The sequence below is a fragment of the Ranitomeya imitator genome, chromosome 2 (assembly GCF_032444005.1).
Source record: "Ranitomeya imitator isolate aRanImi1 chromosome 2, aRanImi1.pri, whole genome shotgun sequence".
Classification (NCBI taxonomy): Eukaryota; Metazoa; Chordata; class Amphibia; order Anura; family Dendrobatidae; genus Ranitomeya; species Ranitomeya imitator.
The window spans coordinates 449,970,231-449,989,724 of NC_091283.1; the positions used below are offsets into that span (position 1 = coordinate 449,970,231).

The 19,494-nt window shown below is 45.8% G+C and overlaps 1 protein-coding gene and 1 long non-coding RNA gene across 6 annotated transcripts in view; one reads left to right on the forward strand and one right to left on the reverse strand.

Annotated features, from left to right (window-relative positions):
• Nucleotides 1–19,494, forward strand: part of TPD52L2 (TPD52 like 2) — a 56,332-nt gene that overhangs the window by 22,667 nt on the left and 14,171 nt on the right. For 3 of the 5 annotated variants that reach the window (XM_069751077.1, XM_069751080.1, XM_069751078.1), the window contains exons 3-5: nucleotides 5,630–5,778; nucleotides 6,446–6,505; nucleotides 8,177–8,278. In XM_069751077.1, the coding sequence (XP_069607178.1) occupies nucleotides 5,630–5,778; nucleotides 6,446–6,505; nucleotides 8,177–8,278 (311 nt within the window). The remainder of the gene's footprint in view (nucleotides 1–5,629; nucleotides 5,779–6,445; nucleotides 6,506–8,176; nucleotides 8,279–19,494) is intronic. The other 2 variants (XM_069751079.1, XM_069751081.1) reach the window with 1 other exon arrangement.
• The window catches only part of LOC138664408 (uncharacterized), a 79,903-nt gene continuing 71,876 nt past the window's right edge, over nucleotides 11,468–19,494 (reverse strand). Inside the window, exons 2-3 of the long non-coding RNA XR_011318339.1 lie at nucleotides 13,947–14,030; nucleotides 11,468–11,806 (exon numbers count right to left, since the gene is read on the reverse strand). This is a non-coding gene — a long non-coding RNA (uncharacterized lncRNA). The remainder of the gene's footprint in view (nucleotides 11,807–13,946; nucleotides 14,031–19,494) is intronic.

A 19,494-nucleotide genomic window follows, 5' to 3' on the forward strand; every position in this document is an offset into this window, starting at 1 on the left:
CCCTCTTCAAATGATCCCACACATGTTCAATGATATTCAGGTCTGGGGACTGGGATGGCCATTCCAGAACAGTGTAATTGTTCCTCTGCATGAATGCCTGAGTAGATTTGGAGCGGTGTTTTGGATCATTGTCTTGCTGAAAGATCCATCCCCTGCGTAACTTCAACTTTGTAACTGATTCATGAACATTATTGTCAAGAATCTGCTGATACTGAGAGGAATCCATGCGTCCCTCAACTTTAACAAGATTCCAGGTGCCGGCATTGGCCACACAGCCCCAAGGCATGATGGAACCTCCACCAAATTTTACTGTGGGTAGCAAGTGTTTTTCTTGGAATGCTGTGTTTGGGCTGCCATGCATAACGCCTTTTTGTATGTCCAAACAACTCAATCTTGGTTTCATCAGTCCGCAGGACCTTCTTCCAAAAAGAAATTGGCTTCTCCAAATGTGCTTTTGCATACCTCAGCCGACTCTGCTTGTGGCGTGCTTGCAGAAACGTCTTCTTTCGCATCACTCTTCCATACAGCTTCTCCTTGTGCAAAGTGCATTGTATAGTTGACCGATGCACAGTGACACCATCTGCAACAAGTTGATGCTGCAGCTCTCTGGAGGTGGTCTGAGGATTGTCCTTGACTGATCTCACCATTCTTGTTCTCTGCCTTTCTGATGTTTTTATTGGCCTACCACTTCTGGCCTTAACAAGAACTGTACCTGTGTTCTTCCATTTCCTTACTATGTTCCTCACAGTGGAAATTGACAGGTTAAATCTCTGAGACAGCGTTTTGTATCCTTCCCCTGAACAACTATGTTGAATAATCTTTGTTTTCAGATCATTAGACAATTGTTTTGAGGAGCCCATGATGCCACTCTTCAGAGGAGATTCAAATAGGAGAACGACTTGCAAGTGGCCACTTTAAGTAGCTTTTCTCATGATTGCATACACCTGGCTATGAAGTTCAAAGCTCAATGAGGTTAGAAAACCACAAAAAGTGCTTTAGTAAATCAGTAAAAAGTAGGTAGGAGTATTTAAAACAAGAAAATAAGGGTGCCCATACTTATGCACCTGTCAAATTTTGTTTGAATGCAGATTGCACATTTTCTGTTAGTACAATAAACCTCATTTCAAGGCAGAAACATTACTGTGTCCAACAGTTATTAGATACAGTGGGGCAAAAAAGTATTTAGTCAGACAGCAATAGTGCAAGTTCCACCACTTAAAAAGATGAGAGGCGTCTGTAATTTACATCATAGGTAGACCTCAACTATGGGAGACAAACTGAGAAAAAAAAATCCAGAAAATCACATTGTCTGTTTTTTTAACATTTTATTTGCATATTATGGTGGAAAATAAGTATTTGGTCAGAAACAAACAATCAAGATTTCTGGCTCTCACAGACCTGTAACTTCTTCTTTAAGAGTCTCCTCTTTCCTCCACTCATTACCTGTAGTAATGGCACCTGTTTAAACTTGTTATCAGTATAAAAAGACACCTGTGCACACCCTCAAACAGTCTGACTCCAAACTCCACTATGGTGAAGACCAAAGAGCTGTCAAAGGACACCAGAAACAAAATTGTAGCCCTGCACTAGGCTGGGAAGACTGAATCTGCAATAGCGAACCAGCTTGGAGTGAAGAAATCAACAGTGGGAGCAATAATTAGAAAATGGAAGACATACAAGACCACTGATAATCTCCCTCGATCTGGGGCTCCACGCAAAATCCCACCCCGTGGGGTCAGAATGATCACAAGAACGGTGAGCAAAAATCCCAGAACCACGCGGGGGGACCTAGTGAATGAACTGCAGAGAGCTGGGACCAATGTAACAAGGCCTACCATAAGTAACACACTACGCCACCATGGACTCAGATCCTGCAGTGCCAGACGTGTCCCACTGCTTGAGCCAGTACATGTCCGGGCCCGTCTGAAGTTTGCTAGAGAGCATTTGGATGATCCAGAGGAGTTTTGGGAGAATGTCCTATGGTCTGATGAAACCAAACTGAAACTGTTTGGTAGAAACACAACTTGTCGTGTTTGGAGGAAAAAGAGTACTGAGTTGCATCCATCAAACACCATACCTACCGTAAAGCATGGTGGTGGAAACATCATGCTTTGGGGCTGTTTCTCTGCAAAGGGGCCAGGACGACTGATCCGGGTACATGAAAGAATGAATGGGGCCATGTATCGTGAGATTTTGAATGCAAACCTCCTTCCATCAGCAAGGGCATTGAAGATGAAACGTGGCTGGGTCTTTCAACATGACAATGATCCAAAGCACACTGCCAGGGCAACGAAGGAGTGGCTTCGTAAGAAGCATTTCAAGGTCCTGGAGTGGCCTAGCCAGTCTCCAGATCTCAACCCTATAGAAAACCTTTGGAGGGAGTTGAAAGTCCGTGTTGCCAAGCGAAAAGCCAAAAACATCACTGCTCTAGAGGAGATCTGCATGGAGGAATGGGCCAACATACCAACAACAGTGTGTGGCAACCTTGTGAAGACTTACAGAAAACGTTTGACCTCTGTCATTGCCAACAAAGGATATATTACAAAGTATTGAGATGAAATTTTGTTTCTGACCAAATACTTATTTTCCACCATAATATGCAAATAAATTGTTAAAAAAACAGACAATGTGATTTTCTGGATTTTTTTTTCTCAGTTTGTCTCCCATAGTTGAGGTCTACCTATGATGTAAATTACAGACGCCTCTCATCTTTTTAAGTGGTGGAACTTGCACTATTGCTGACTGACTAAATACTTTTTTGCCCCACTGTATATGAAACTGAAATAGCTGTTGCAAAAAAAAACAAAACAATTTTTATAAAACATTAAGCTTAAGATTAATAGGGGTGCCCAAACTTTTTCATATAACTGTGTATGTGTGTATATCTATAATATAACGGTGGGAGCGTCACTCTGTCCGAAGCCTTTATAGACTGCGCAAGCGCGATGCACCTTCGCAGCCAGGACCCCACAGACAGAGTGACGCAGCCGGGGACCCGCACAACAACTTCCTTATCCTCCCCCAATATACCGGCCATGGGGGCTCCGTGCTCCCCTGCATACCCGCAACATACCGGTCATGGGGGCTCCCTCACACCCCTGTATCCCTCCCAATATACCGGCCATGGGGGCTCCCTGCTCTGCAGCTCCATGCTCTGCAGCTCCAGGACCTTCGATGATGTCACCACCATGTGATGAGTGTGGGCGGAGTCAGCCCTCCACTGTGCTGGCTTCAAGGGTGCTGTATCTTATATAGCCGCCCTCAGGCAGTACAGGCAGGCACGCTCTATACAGCCGCCCTCAGGCAGTACAGGCAGGCACGCTCTATACAGCCGCCCTCAGGCTATACAGCCGCCCTCAGGCTATACAGCCGCCCTCAGGCTATACAGCCGCCCTCAGGCTATACAGCCGCCCTCAGGCTATACAGCCGCCCTCAGGCTATACAGCCGCCCTCAGGCTATACAGGAATGCTCAGTATAGCCGTGCTCAGGCAGTAGAGCAGTAGAGAGAGAGAGAGATGGGAGCAGAACATGACAGAATGGGGGCGCAGGATGGGTGCAGCACATGACAGAATGGGGGCGCTGGATGGGTGCAGCACATGACAGAATGGGGGCGCAGGATGAGAGCAGCACATGACAGGATGGGGGTGCTGGATGGGAGCACATGACAGGATGAGGGCACCAGAAGAGTAGCACATGACAAGATGGAGGTGCAAAAACAGGATGAGGGCGCATGATGGGAGCAGCACATACCAGGATGGAGACCATATACCACTATAAATGCTCGCCACTATATGCTATTGAACCCGTTCTACGCCCGGGGGGGCGAGCATTTATATTGGTATATGGTCCCCATCCTGTCATGTGCTGCTCCACCCTGCGTCCCCATCCTGTCATGTGCTGCTCCATCCTGCGTCCCCATCCTGTCATGTGCTGCTCCATCCTGCGTCCCCATCCTGTCATGTGCTGCTCCATCCTGCGTCCCCATCCTGTCATGTGCTGCTCCATCCTGCGTCTCCATCCTGTCATGTGCTGCTCCCATCCTGCGCCACCGTTCTGTCATGTGCTGCTCCCATCCTGCGCCCCCGTTCTGTCATGTGCTGCTCCCATCCTGCGCCCCCGTTCTGTCATGTGCTGCTCCCATCCTGCGCCCCCGTTCTGTCATGTGCTGCTCCCATCCTGCGCCCCCGTTCTGTCATGTGCTGCTCCCATCCTGCGCCCCCGTTCCGTCATGTGCTGCTCCCATCCTGCGCCCCCGTTCTGTCATGTGCTGCTCCCATCCTGCGCCCCCGTTCTGTCATGTGCTGCTCCCATCCTGCGCCCCCGTTCTGTCATGTGCTGCTCCCATCCTGCGCCCCCGTTCTGTCATGTGCTGCTCCCATCCTGCGCCCCCGTTCTGTCATGTGCTGCTCCCATCCTGCGCCCCCGTTCTGTCATGTGCTGCTCCCATCTTGCGCCCCCGTTCTGTCATGTGCTGCTCCCATCCTGCGCTCCCGTTCTGTCATGTGCTGCTCCCATCCTGCACCCCCGTTCTGTCATGTGCTGCTCCCATCCTGCGCCACCGTTCTGTAATTTGCTGCTCCCATCCATATGCCCCGTACACTGCTCCATAAAGGTTTATGGCCCCCATAAGATGCTCCATAGTATATGCCCCCCCGTACACTGCTCCATTATGGTTGATGGCCCCATAAGATGCTCCATACCCATACACTGCTCCATTATGGTTTATGGCCCCCATAAGATGCTCCATAGTATATGCCCTCGTACTCTGCTCCATTATGGTTTATGGCCCCCATAAGATGCTCCATAGTGTATGCCCCGTACGCTGTTCCATAAAGGTTTATGGCCCCCATAACATGCTCCATAGTATTATATGCCCCCGTACACTGCTCCATTATGGTTGATGGCCCCATAAGATGCTCCATAGTATATGCCCCGTATGCTGCTGCGATATGTATAAGAAAAAAAAAATACCATACTCCCCTATCGTCGCTGGGCGCCGAGTGCTGGGGGGCCTGAGCAGGCGGGGACACCGGTGCGCTGTGGGGGTCAGGTGCCGGTATCGCCGCTAGCTCAGGCCCCTGACACTTGCTATATTCACCTGTCTGTCCCGTTCCAGCGCTGCGTCCGCTCCGTGTTCCGGCTCCTCTGGCTGTGACTGTTCAGTCAGAGGGCGGCGCGCATTAAGCGCGTCATCGCGCCCTCTGAAATGTGAACGTCACAGGCAGAGGACCCGGAACATGGAGCCGCACGCAGCGCTGGAACGGGACAGACAGGTGAATATAGCTGATACTTACCCTCCTGGCGCGTCCCTGCTTCTCCGTTGGAGAACGCGGTGTGCGTTCAATGTTGACGCATACCGCGATCTCCTGGGAGCGTCACTCTGTGGGGTCCAGACTGCGCCGGCGCTTGCGCTGTCTATAAAGGCTTCGGACAGAGTGACGCTCCCAGCGTTATATTATAGATAGATAGATATATATATATATTCTAACTGTCCAGTAGATTGAGTGGCTTGCACCTGAATTATATGGATTATACATGTTTATTAAGCAGTTCCACATCAATGCAGCTTAGATAATTAGATATTGAATATCACAGAAATATGAAGATGTCTCTGTTTTTAATCTGTAGGTGGAGGAGGAGATTCTTACTCTTCGGCAAGTTCTGGCTGCCAAGGAGCGTTATGCAGCAGAGCTGAAGAGAAAGCTGGGACAGACTCCTCTAAACCAACTGAAGCTCAACCTCTCCAAGAGTCTGCATGATGTCCAAATGTCTAATGCGTGAGTTGTCCCTTTTGTCCCCAAGAGAGATGTTATAACTTGTAAAGTCTATTCATTTGTCTTTAAGTCTCAATGCAGTGGTGGCCAGTCCTAAGGATATTATCAGTCGGGGACAGACTTTAATGCTGTATATTTGAACCATCAACATGTTTTTTCAATTCTGCAGCATGTCAATATTTTCAGTGTTTTTGCAGCATTTTACACCTACTCAAATGAATAGGAGAAAAAAAAACTTAAGAAAAATGTGTATTTTAAGTATCGTTTTTCCTGCCAACACTTTTTTTTTGTGCAAAAAAAAAAAAAAAAAAAGCCTTGATGTGTGCACATGCCCTAAGTCTATGCCACTGTACCTGTATCACATTGTTTATTTTTATGTAAGAGTTTATGGATAATTATTGAATACATGGATTTGTCATTTAAAAATGCATCAGACTTTTTCAAACTTACCTAGCGATAATTTTTTTTTTTTTTTTTTTTCCCCCCTTTATTGATGCAACGCAATAGTAAAGTCACAAGAGCAGGGATTTCCATGGCATGTGGTGTTGCTTCGTCCATGCCGTAACTTGAGAAAATGTGTCCTCTTTGCACCATTATGTTACCCCTCACAGGCTACTTCTGCATGATACACAGCTTTGTCATTACGAACCTGGTGTTCATTTTGTTCCAGTTACATTAAAACATCAGAGAAACTTGGAGAATGGAACGATAAAGTGACGCAGTCGGATGCGTGAGTCATTTTGGATCTGCTGTTCTCCTAGCTTTTACTGTAGGGGGCGCAAAACTTACTTAAAGAATGTGCGATAGACGTGTGTTGTTTATGCTTTGCATATAGAATAACAAAGTCTGCATATGATTGATTGTGGTATTAATGATATTGAAACACTGGGGTCATGTATGAAAACTATGCTCTGAATGACACATTGGATGTGGGAAATTATACTTAAAGGGGTTGTCCGAAAATAATCTTTCCATCTATGGACAGGACATGGATTGCACTCAGCAACCTGTGTCCTGTGGATATATATAATTTTTTTTTTTTGTATTTTCATGCCTTGTTTTTTGGTGTCCCTTTGCAACACTGGCATGATGTTAGGAAAAAATATACCACAAACTGTGATTGCATAATTCGTATAACATGTGGGAGAATAACTGCACATGGACTTTTGCAATTTTCTAAACTACTGTACCTTGAAGTGCAGTTCATAGGAATGGACATCTGGGACAAGTTGTGGGAGGGGAACATGTATTTGCAGCTTTTTAGTTTTTCTGCATCACTGACTACATGTTGCCAGAACTGCAGCCAATAAGCGAGCTGAGCAGCATGTGACGTTAACTCTAGCAGAGCCACTGATTGGCTGCAGTGTTGTTGACACGTCAGCACTGCAGACAGTGTGTACACTGTATTTTCGTGATTTTCTTGTGCTCAGGACCAATTGCTAAAAGCAATTATATCTAAATGAATGAGTGTTGTTGCCTGATTGTTCATGGTGGACAGTTCTGTTGAGCATGCTAATAGTAGCCTAATGAGCAACTCTGCAAGTCACATGAACTGAACAGTACATGGTGAGAATGAGAAGAAAGCCTAGTAATTTGCACTTGTATCAATAGTGTGTGTGCATGTGGAATAGATTTAGATGCTCAGGATAAGGGCTGTGCATTATGGTCCTGGTCGTGCGGCCAAAGCTCTGGTCACCTGTGGCTGGAAATTGGCTGTATGATGGGGGAAAAAAAACTCTGCTGCAAGTGGCCACTATGGTGGGCAGAGATTTAGCTGCTTTCAAATGGCCACAGTTTGGACCCACCGAAAGGCCAAATGCAGTGGCTGAAAAACTCAGCGGCCAGATTCATTTTTGTAATGGTTTAAGAAGTTGAAAACAGGGGTAAGGCCACATCTGGCGTTTATCGCGGGCGTATCAGTCGACAGCCTTGTTTTGCCTGCTCAGCTGTTCCCACCCTTCCATTGCCCCTGCAAAATCAAATAATAGTCAATTTGAAAACCAGAATGACATCTGGCTGCTGCGGTTCTCGGCCACGTTAGGCTACGTTACAGCTGTGATGTTACCGCTATGTTTGGCCTAACCTTTAATGGGTATCTTCTTCCATCTGCTCATTTACGGTCATCTTATGCACTATCATACTATAATATGCTGCTAATTTTCTTTGCTAACTTACTACTTAAACTAACGTGGCTGTGGTGGTCCCAGAACGGCTTAAACCCTGTTTGTATGTATCCGGCTTGGACAATGCACAGGAGCCCAGTAGCCAGCTAAATGATTGGTGTTGACTAAATTGCTCATAAATTGTGCATTATTTCGTCCATCCCTGGTCAGTTTGTGTCAGCACTTGCTCCTGCAGTCCTGCCTTTTGTGCAAATATACTTTCTTTGCATGTATTTCAGCTACAAGAAGACTCAGGAGACTCTCTCTACGGCTGGCCAAAAGACCACAGCTGCTCTGTCTACGATGGGCACTGCGATCTCCAGGAAACTGGGTGACATGAGGTAAATATTACATTAATATATATCCCGTTCTGTACAGCATTGTGAACTTCGTCAGTGAAGAAATAATTTTATATTTTTTTAATAACAAATGAAGAAATAAAATATGATTGTGTTCTGGACAGGACTTTAATTTGTAAAGTCTGTATTCTAATTATGCAAATTGTCTCTTCAGAGAGGAAGAGCTAGAACTCTAATGCCACCTATTGGAAGGTAGCAATCCTACAAGTCGATGTTGACCCTTTAACGAGCCTTGTCACATGACTTGGGATAATAGCCAAACCAGAATCTCAATTTGCAGACACTGTGTTTCAGGGTGCTGCCCCTCGTCAGTGCAAAGCGGAGATCTGGTTTGGCTGTGTGAGTGGCGTCAGACCGTTATCCAAGAAGTATCTATTCTCCTTGCAGAGATCGACATGCTAAGCATGCCGAGATGAAGAGACTTAAAGCCGCAATGCTCCTATGGGTAATATGCTAACTATTTGCATGATTAGCATATTACCCAGAGGAGCTTTACGGCTTTGTCTCTTCATCTCGGCATGCTTAGCATGTCGATCTCTGCAAGGAGAATAGATACTTCTTGGATAAAGTCTGTATTGAAACTTTTCAGTCCCACATCTCACAACACAGAGTTGTCCTGGCATACTGCAAAATTGCAGCCCATTCAACCATGCAACATTTTGGCTGTGTACAGCCTTTCTCAAGGCTTGAGGCTGTTCACTGCTTAAACATTGCCACATCAGATGGGCTAATAAAGCCCCCTTTTTTCACCTGAATTTTTTGGAGTCCTGACTGCTTTTCTTGCATTATAGTTACCGTATTTTCCGCTTTGTAAGATGCACTTTTTCCCCCCAAAATTTGTGGGGAAAATGGGGGGTGCGTCTTACAATGCGGACATACCTTATCGGTGCTGCCGCTGCGGGTGTCCAATGCTTGCCGCCACACTATCCCCGATGCTGCCTTGTGCTGCTGCCGCTGCGCTGTGTCCCCTGTGCTGCTGCCGCCGCGCTGTGTCCCCTGTGCTCCTGCCGCCGCGCTGTGTCGCAGGTGCTTGCTGCCGCTCTCTGTCCCGTGCTGCATGGGGGGGGGGGGGGCTCTCCAGTTCCATCCATGCCTTCCTGTGCAGTGGAATCTTTCCAGGAAAATGGCCGCCGGGAGGTCTCGGGAGATGAGATCTCAGTGCTGAAATCTCATCTACCGAGATCTTGCTGCCGAGATCTTCATCTGCGCATGCGCTACCTCCCGGCGGCCATTTTCCCGGAAGGAATCCACCGAACAGGAAAGCATGGATGGAGCTGCAGAGCTCCCCTATGCAGCATGGAACAGAGAGCAGCGGCAGCACCCGGCAGCATTAGACAGACCATGGCATCAAGCATCGGTGACACAGCACGGCAGCATCACCCGGTAAAAGAGCGCGGCAGCAAGCATCAGGGATACAGCGTGGCAGCAGCACCCAGTAAAAAAAAGTGTGGCAGCAAGCATCAGGGACACAGCATGGTGTCAGCATGGGACAGAGAGCAGCGGCAGCACCCGGCAGCATTAGACAGACCATGGAATCATGCATCGGTGACACAGCACGGCAGCATCACCCGGTAAGAGCACGGCAGCAAGCATCAGGGACACAGCATGGTGGCAGCAAGGGACAGAGTGCAATGGCAAGCTTCGGGGACACAGCATGGCGGCAGCACACGGCAGCATGGGACAGAGTGCGACGGCAACACCCACCTCCTGCAGCAGCAATGCTGAGACCCAGCTTCACCACAGCCACCACCCCGGTAAGCAATAAGATGCATTGATTATAAGAAGCACCACCATTTTATTAAAAATGTTTTTTTCCTATTTTTCTCCTCAAAATTTGGGGTGCGTCTTATAATCCGGAGCGTCTTATAAAGCGAAAAATACGGGTATATGACAATGGGATGGCCTTGCACCCATCTCTGGCTATACTAGATTACTTGACAGGGCGTTGATCCTGGGAACTAGTCTGATTTCTGTATGTGGAGTCGGGAAGGAATTTTTTTCCCCAATGTGGAGCTTACTCTTTGCCACATGGATTTTTTTGCCTTCCTCTGGATCAACATGTTAGATTAGGCGATGGGTTGAACTAGATGGACTTGGTCTTCCTTCAACCTTAGTTACTATGTTACTATGTTACTTGCTGCTGTTCGGTATTGTTTATTCTAATTTCACTTTGGGCCATGATTGCGTATGCAGATTTATATAGTTATAGGAATTGACGAAATAATGGTTAGTGTTTATTTCATAACCCTTATTTCGTCCGGTCCCATAACTATATTAATCTGCATATACGAGGGGCGATCCAAAAGTAATGATAATCAATACTAAACACAATGAATATAGTCAAAAAAATTTTTTATTTTTTTACATAGTCTCCTATCAAGTCTATACATTTAGTCCATCTCTTTTCTAAACTTAGAATTCCCTTAGAAAAAAATTCTTGATCTTGACCCTCAAAAAAATCCCCAACAGCGGTTATCACGTCGCTATTGTCATCAAATTTCTTGCCCCGGAGGTGTTCCTTGAGTCGAGGAAAGAGAAAGAGAAAGAAGTCACTGGGGGCTAGATCTGGCCAATAGGGGGGGTGTTCCACCAGTTCAAAGCCCGCTTCTTGAATGGTAGCCATGGCAACTGCAGCTTTGTGAGCCGGCGCGTTATCTTGGTGAAACAGCACTCCAGCCGCGCAGTTTGCCGCGCCTTTTCTCCTTGATAGCCTCCCACAATCTTCTTATTTGTTCTGCGTAGTAGGAGCCTGTAATAGTGGCTCCCTTCTCCAAATAGTCCACCATAATAATTCCTTCATCGTCCCAAAAAACGGACGCCATAACCTTCCCTGCTGAGCTTGACACTTTGAATTTCTTCGGCGTTGGTTCGTCGGCTCGTTTCCACGTCATCGATTGTTGTTTAGTTTCGGGATCAAAGTGGTGGATCCAGGTCTTGTCCATGGTCAAAAAATGTGACAAAAAATTTTCCTTGTCTGCTTGGAACTTTTCGAGATTTGCTATTGAAATGTCAACTCGTTTCTTCTTTTGCTCGTCGGTTAACATTTTTGGCACCCAACGCGCGGAGACCTTTCTCATATGCAATTCTTTTGCAAGGATTCTTTTAATACTGCCATATGAGATCCCTGGGACCTCAGCAACATGCCTGATAGTCACTCTTCGATCTGCCAATACAACTTCTTCAACTTTTTTCACGTTTTCTTCATTGAGGGACGTGGATGGGCGTCCTTGACGATGTTCATCTTCCGTCGATGTTCTTCCCAGCTTAAATTCCTTGGCCCAGCATGCAACTGTGGAATATGGAGGAGAAGAGTCCCCCAATGTCTCCACCAAGTCGCTGTGTATGTCTTTGGTAGTCATTTTTTTCAAGCAGAGGTATTTGATGACAGCTCTGAGCTCGTTTTTTTCCATTTTGATGTTCACTCCTCGGCAGTTCATATTCAAATGAATGTAGCTCCCGGGAATCGTGGTCTATTTAAGTGATTTTTTTTTTTCCTGGACTAGTGGGTACCTAAGAGAGAAGAAAACATTTTATTTTAATTTCTGTGTGCAATAGAAATAACCGATTATCATTACTTTTGGATCGCCCCTCGTACAATTGTGGTCGAAAGTGTTGGCACCCTTGACATTGTTCCAGAAAATGAAGTATTTCTCCCAGAAAATTATTGCAATTAAACATCTTTTGTTGTATAGATGTTGGTTTCCTTATGTGTATTGGAACAGCATAAAAAAACCTGAGGTGGGGGGAGACAAATTGGACATCCTTTCACACACACCGCCAAAAATGGCTAGACAAAATTGTTGGCAACCTCAACTTAATGTTTGGTTGCACACCCTTTGGAATAAATAACTGCAATCAATCACTTTAAACTGCTCCAGGTTTCTCATATTTGAAGGGTGCCTTCTTCCAACAGCAATTTTAAGATCTCGTCACAGGGGTTCAATGGGATTTGGATCTGGACTCATTGCTGGCCACTTAAGAACTCTCTAGCGCTTTGTTTCCAGGCATTTCTGGGTGCTTGTTTGGGGTCATTGTTCTGCTGGAAGACCCTTGACTTAGGACGTAAACCCAGTTTTGACGCTGGGCAATACAATGAGACCCAAAATCCTTTGGTAATCTTCAGATTTCATGATGCCTTGCACCCAGTGCCAGAGGCAGCAAAACAACCTCAAAACATCTTTGAACTGCCACAATATTTGACTGTAGGTACTGTTAGTTTTTTTTTTGTAGGCTTGCATATATTTTGGCAAACTGTATTCTAGCTTCTTTCTTTTTTTTGTCTGTCAGCAGTGGGGTCCTCCTGGGTTTCCTACCATAACATTTCATTTCATTGAAATGTTGATGGATAGTCCGCCCTGACACTGATGCACCCTGAGCCTGCAGGGCAGCGTGAATTTCTTTGGATTTTGATTGGGGCTGCTTATCCACGATCCGGACTATCCTGATTTGCAAACTTTCATCAATTCTTCTCTACCATCCACATCCAGGGAGATTAGTTACAGTGCCACAGTTGTAATTTTCTGGATTATGTTGTGCATCAAGGACAAAGGAAAATCAAGATCTCTGGAGATAGACTTGTAACCTTGAGATTGTTGATATTGTTCAACAATTTTGGTTCTTTAGTCCTCACACAGTTCACTTCTTGTTCTGTCTTCCGTGCTTAGTGTCGCACGCACGCACACACACTTCAAAGATTGAGTCAATGTCTCCCTGTTTATCTGTTTTCATGTGTGATTTTCATATTGTCCTCACCTGTTACTTGCTACAGGTGAGTTTGAACGAGCATCACATGCTTGAAACAGGTATTTACTCTGCTTGCGGAAAAATGCCAACAATTTTGTCCTGCCTATTTTGGGTGTTTTGTGTGAAATTGTCAAATTTGCCTTTTTTTTTTTTTTTTTTTTTTTTCTTCTTTCAGTACACACATAGGATATAGGCACATATAACAAAACCTCTGTAATTGCAATAACTTTATGGGAGAAATGCTTCACTTTCTGGAATAATTTCAAGGGTGCCAACACTTTTGGCTATGACTGTATATGGTTAATATGCAGGTTAATAGGGTTATGACATTTTACTGGCCGCAGAAATGAAAGTGCGGCACCTAGGACAAGATGAACTTTTTCTCTCAAAAGGCACTGACTTTCAGTCATACAGGTGTGTCCAGAGCAAATACCATCACCAATGACTATACAGTTAGCGGCAGCTGTAGGCACACCCCAACACTGACAGCTGATTCTGCCATGGTGCACTGCATGATTGCTGTGAGCAGTGACTGTAATTTCCTCGGACACAGCTGTATGACTGAAAGCCGGCGACTACCAGAAGAAATTAAATTAATTTTAGATTCTGATGCTGGGCACCTACATAATGCTATTAACCTGCCGATAACGCCATTACCATGCAAATGTAGGGTAATCAGACCGTACAGGTTCCCATTAACAATATTTTTTTTATAACCCAGGGTTTTCTGATTATTCTATTTGTGCATCACTGCGCCAGAAACCTAATTGCAACATTTTTTTTTTTACCTTTATATAACAATGAGGTTGTCTGTTTGAAAGAACAAATGTATTAATTGTACATAGGTTTAAAAAATATATAATGTTTAAATAAAACTGTGTTAAATTTAATTACAAGTGTAACCTACCTTGAATTTTACTCTTGATGGTCACATTAATTTTTTTGTGCTCATGACATGTTTGTTATACCTATCAAGCACCTCAGCAGGTATCTGAAGAACAAAAAGCTGGGTTATCAGAAGTGGTGAATGTTCAGAGTGCACAATTGTTGGTGATTATTCGTAATGTATTCTTAAATTATCAGAAGTCTGACCACTGAGTTCTGCACCTTATTCCCCAGTCACTTGAATGAGCAAGAAACTGCAGTATTCTGCAGCGGCTGAACAAATATCGGCTGATGGGTGGTGCTGCCAGGTGTCAGTCCCCCACCGATTTTGTATTGATAACCTATTCACAGGATAGGGAATAACTATAGAAGTCCCAGGCAACCATTTTAAGGTAAAACTGAGCAAAGTAAAATTGACCTACTGGTGTTAATTAACACACCAGTGCCTGCATTTCTTTCAATCCAAGTTGTAGAGATCTGTTCAATCATTTTGACAAAAAATTGCTTTGTTTTCCAGGTCGTCCCTCCTGACAGCACCCTGGAGGACGTCCTCCTCCTCCTTGCCGGGACAGGAAACACAAGAGTATAAAGGTCATGTCCCACCCCCAATTCCTCAGTGTTTTTCCTGTCCCTGTACGGAGGGACGCACGAGAAGAGCTGTGAAGGCTTACCGGGCTCAGGGTGATCGTGCGGCTTGCCAATACCTTTCCCCCTGTCAAGAGGCTCAAGGTCAAAACTTCCCGAGGGGGAGTCCCTCTACCCCAAAGGCCAGGAGCCGGACGAGGCTCCTTGATAGAGCTGTTGCTCCCGGTGGGAGACAGTTTGCTCTGGACGTTGTGCCACAGTGCAGAGGTCTGGAGTGAAGGGCTCCTCGCAGACAGCGGAGGGTCCCTGTCTTTTGCGACGCTACATCCAGCGTGGTACGCAGATCTTCCGAGCCAGAGCGGCTTCCGGAATTTCGGTGGGACTGCGTCACTTCCGGTAATATCACTTCCGGTGACGTCTTGAAAGCGGGGAAGTGCGTGCGCTCCAGGTGGTGGAATGCATAGCAGTGTGGACGCTTCTGTCAAATAGCGTCCTGTGTCGTGCCGCGGTGCTTCTGGCTGCAGTTGCGGAAGACAACTATGGAAGGAGACATGCTTGAGGATGGAGGGGTAAGTGCGCCTGGCGCAGTCCACCCTCACCTCAGATAGATCTTGGCACAGGTCTAGTCTATTACTCCCTATGTTATCTCGTCCCCAGTAAATTAAAGCACGCCAAGATCATTGCATTGTTAAAACCTGGGAAGCCTGAAGATAATCCATCAAGCTATAGACCCATTGCTTTATTGAGCTGCCTTTACAAGATGTTAAAACGCTTAATCTATAACAAGATCAATTTAAAGATTTTTGACTCAATACCTATAGAGCAAGCCGGCTTTAGACCTGCTCGAAACTGCTGTGACCAAGTTTTAGCCTTGACAACTTTAATTGAAGCTGAATTTCAAAAGAACAAGAAGGTTTCAGTGGCGTTCATCGATCTTTCTGCCGCATATGACACTGTGTGGAGGGAAGGACTTCTATATAAGTTTCTGAAGGTGATTCCATGTAAGAAAATTATGTACCTTTTGAATAATATAATTGCAAATCGAACCTTTCAACTTATCATGGGCGATTCAACCAGTTGTAAGAAAACCTTAAACAATGGTTTGGCCCAGGGATCAGTGCTGGCACCTCTCCTGTTTGCTTTGTACCTAGCTGACATTCCTGACACTATCACGGAAATTTGGATACGCCGATGACTGGGCACTTGCTATAGTGAGCAAAACAATGGAGGAAGCAGAGGAGGTTCTAACAGAAGATCTTATAGTGTAAAGGAAAAGTATTTTCGACAATGGAGGCTAAAGCCCAGTCCATCAAAAACGGAAGTATGTTGCTTTCATTTACACAACGCAAGTGCTAAGACTGAACTCAAAGTACGTTTTGAAGGTCAACTTATCAAACACAACTGCAATCCCAAGTATTTAGGCATAATCCTTGATGGAAGCCTAACCTTCAAATCTCACTTGGAAAAAACAGCACAGAAACTGAAAGCACGCAATAATATTATTCTAAAACACTGCGGATCCTCCTGGGGTTCCTCCACACTTGTCTTGCAAACATCTACTCTGCTGCAGAATATTGTGCTCCAGTATGGCTGAATAGTTGTCATGTGAATGCCATCGACAATCAGTTGAACAACTCTATGCGCATAATATCTGGTGCTATCAGACCTACGCCCGTCCACTGGTTACCTGTCTTGAACCATATCGCACCTGCAAATCTGAGAAGACAAAAGCTCCTACTTAAAGAATACACCAAAGTAGTGAATAATGAAAATCTCCCAATACATCAAAATATCCAAGATGTTCAAATACAGCGACTGAAATCAAGACATCCACCCATCCGAACTGCAATTACCCTGTATGAACATGATTTCAATTTAGAAGAGAAATGGCGTGAACTTTGGGTCAGTGCAGTAGACGGTGAGCCTCAAACGTTTCCTCACTTTCAAAATACACCACCAGGCTTCAATCTGCCAAGGAAAACCTGGGTCACTTTGAATCGTATCAGAACAAACTTTGGTGTCTGTGCAGATATTATGCATAAGTGGGGAAAATCTGACTCTCCTGCCTGTGACTGTGGAGCTGACCATCAAACAATTCAGCACATTGTCGAGGAATGTCCACTCAGATCTTATACTGGTGACAAGAATGATTTCTATACTGGAAATGACAGTTATTGCATACATAGAAAATCTCGATATCCGACTCTGATTTCTGTTCCTTTGTTCTTTTCAATCACTGATTATCATTTATGTATTCTTATATGATGTTTAAATATATGTTCATACAATTAAATAAATAAATAAATCTCGTTTAGGATAAGGGAACCCCCGCTGCTCCCCCGACCACAGCTAAAAAACCTGGCAAGGTTTCGGCGAAGTCTAACAGATGTCCTGTATGCCTTGTAAGCTCCTGGACTCCCATGGCAAAACTCTTTGTGCACCTTGTACATCAAACGTAATGAAAGATGAGCAATCATCGCTGCTTTCAGAAATGAGGTCCCTAATCCGGGAGGAGGTCCAGGCTTCTGTGTCCAGCCTCTCACAACATCCTTCCAGCCCCATCCCAGGCCGCAAACGAGCCAGGCGGGAGAGAGACCAGAGAGCCGGAGTATAGTTCTGATGACGGTTCAGATCTAAGGGACTCAAAAGAAGAGGGGGAGCTCCCCTCTGGGAGCCAGGACCAGCGTAGAAAGTACCTTTTCCAGTCAGAGGGAACGGACGAGCTTGTCCAGGCGGTGAGAAGTACCATGCAGATCGAGGAGACTTCCAAGCCACAGTCCAGACAGGACCTGATGTTCGGGGGACTTATGTCACAGAGACAGTTTTTCCTATTAGTGAACCTATTAAGGCCATGGTACTAGAGGAGTGGAAGGATTCTGAACGCCGGCTGGTGCTATCTTGTGACTTTAAGGGTCGCTTACCATTTGACCCCGAGAAAGTCAAATTATGGGAAGAGATCTCTAAAATTGACGTCCCAGTAGCAAAGGTCGCCAAAAAGACTGCCATCCCTTTTGAGGACTCGTCTAACCTGCGTGACCCTATGGACAGAAAAGCTGACATTCTCCTAAAGAGGGCCTGGAAAGCTTCTGCGGCCCTAATTAGGACAAACATAGCAGCCACTTTGGTGGCCAGATCTATGTACCTATGGATGGATCAGTTGGAAGAGCATTTGTCCAATAAGACCCCCTAGGACTGACATTCTAAGTTCCCTTCCCATTATGAAGTCGGCCATGGCATTCCTTTCTGATATGACAGCTGAGTCGGTTAGATTTTCAGCCAGAAACGGTTCCCTGTCTAATGCAGCTAGGAGGGCTGTATGGTTAAGATCTTGGTCAGGAGATAACGCCTCTAAGACCAATCTCTGCTCCATCCCATTTTCAGGGCTAAGGGTATTTGGGCCAGCCTTAGATACTATTCTAGAATCAGCATCTGACAAAAAGGGGTTCCCTGAGGACAAACCTAAGCGGCCTCAGCCCTTTCGGAGAGTTTCCTTCTCCAGAAAACAGTACGACTTCAGAGGGCTGGGTAGGTCCAATAGAGGGTCCTACAGAGGTTCCCGTAGCCAAGGTAATAAGAACCAAGGTTTCTTCTTTAGCCCGACCTCCAAAATCACAACTCAATGACGCCACTTGCATTGGGGGAAGACTATGTCATTTTGCAGGAAACTGGGCCCAAATCACTAAGAATCAGTGGGTTCGCAGAACCATAGCAGAGGGATACAGCATCGAGCTTTACTCCCCTCCGGAAAGGTACATCTCTCCTACCGTAGTCTCTGCAGACTCTGCCATACTGATAGACTTGCAGGACATGCTCAGTTTGGCAGTCATAATTCCGGTTTCCCCGTCAGTAGTAGGCAGGGGACACTACTCCTCCCTATTCGCCATCACAAAACCGTCCGGAGAGACCCGCACTATTATAAATCTAAAATCTTTGAATGCATGGGTCAGATACAAAAGGTTCCGAATGAAATTATCTGGTCGGCAATTCATCTCATAGATCGGGATTCTGTAATGTGCACTTTCGACCTGAAGAGTGCCTACTATCGGGTCCCGGTTCATCCCTCATCACAGAGGCTGCTAAGGTTCGCGGTAGCTCTGCCGACCCGGACCTGCCACTACCAGTTTCAATGCCTCCCATTTGGGCTTGCTTCGGCACCCCATATCTTCACGAAGTTGGTATCAGAGGTGGTGGCCTTCCTGAGAAACCAGGGTATCATAATAATTCCATACCTGGACGACTTTCTCCTCGTAGCAAAATCAGTGGAGACTTTGACAGATCACAGAATTCGGACGATATCAGTAATTGAACACCTGGGCTGGGTCATAAACTGGCAGACGTCCGACCTGATTCCAGATCACAGGAAGATCTTCCTGGGAGTGTCTAGATTCCAGACGCAGAATATCCCTCTTACCAGAGGACAAGCTGGAGGCAATTTGAGTCCGAGTCAGGTACCTATTGGAACACCGAATTTCCATAAGGGTCACTATGAAAGTGTTAGGCCTAATGACGGCATGTATACCATGCGTCAGATGGGCACAGTCACATTCAAGACTACTGTAGAGACAGATTCTGTCCATCTGGGATCGCCGCCAGTCCTCACTAGATGGTCCCATGAGGCTATCGGGACCAGTACGGAAGTCTCTACGCTGGTGGACACAGAGAATCTAAAGGTGGGAGTGTTATGGTCCATCTCCCCTTATGTAGTGGTCACCACGGATGCCAGCGCGTGGGGCTGGGGAGCTCATTCTCCAGGGCAGGTGGCCAGTAGACATCAAAGAGAGATCCTCCAACTTCAAAGAACTATATGCCATCTGGGAGGCCTTAAGACGAAATCGGCTCACGCTCTCAAACTCATGTCAGGATATTGTCCGACAACGTGACAACTGTTTCATTCTTGAAACCTCAGGGAGGCCCAAAACACCGACCATTGCAGGACCTAGCGGAAAAAATATTCAGCTGGGTAGAAGGTACAGTTCTATCCATAA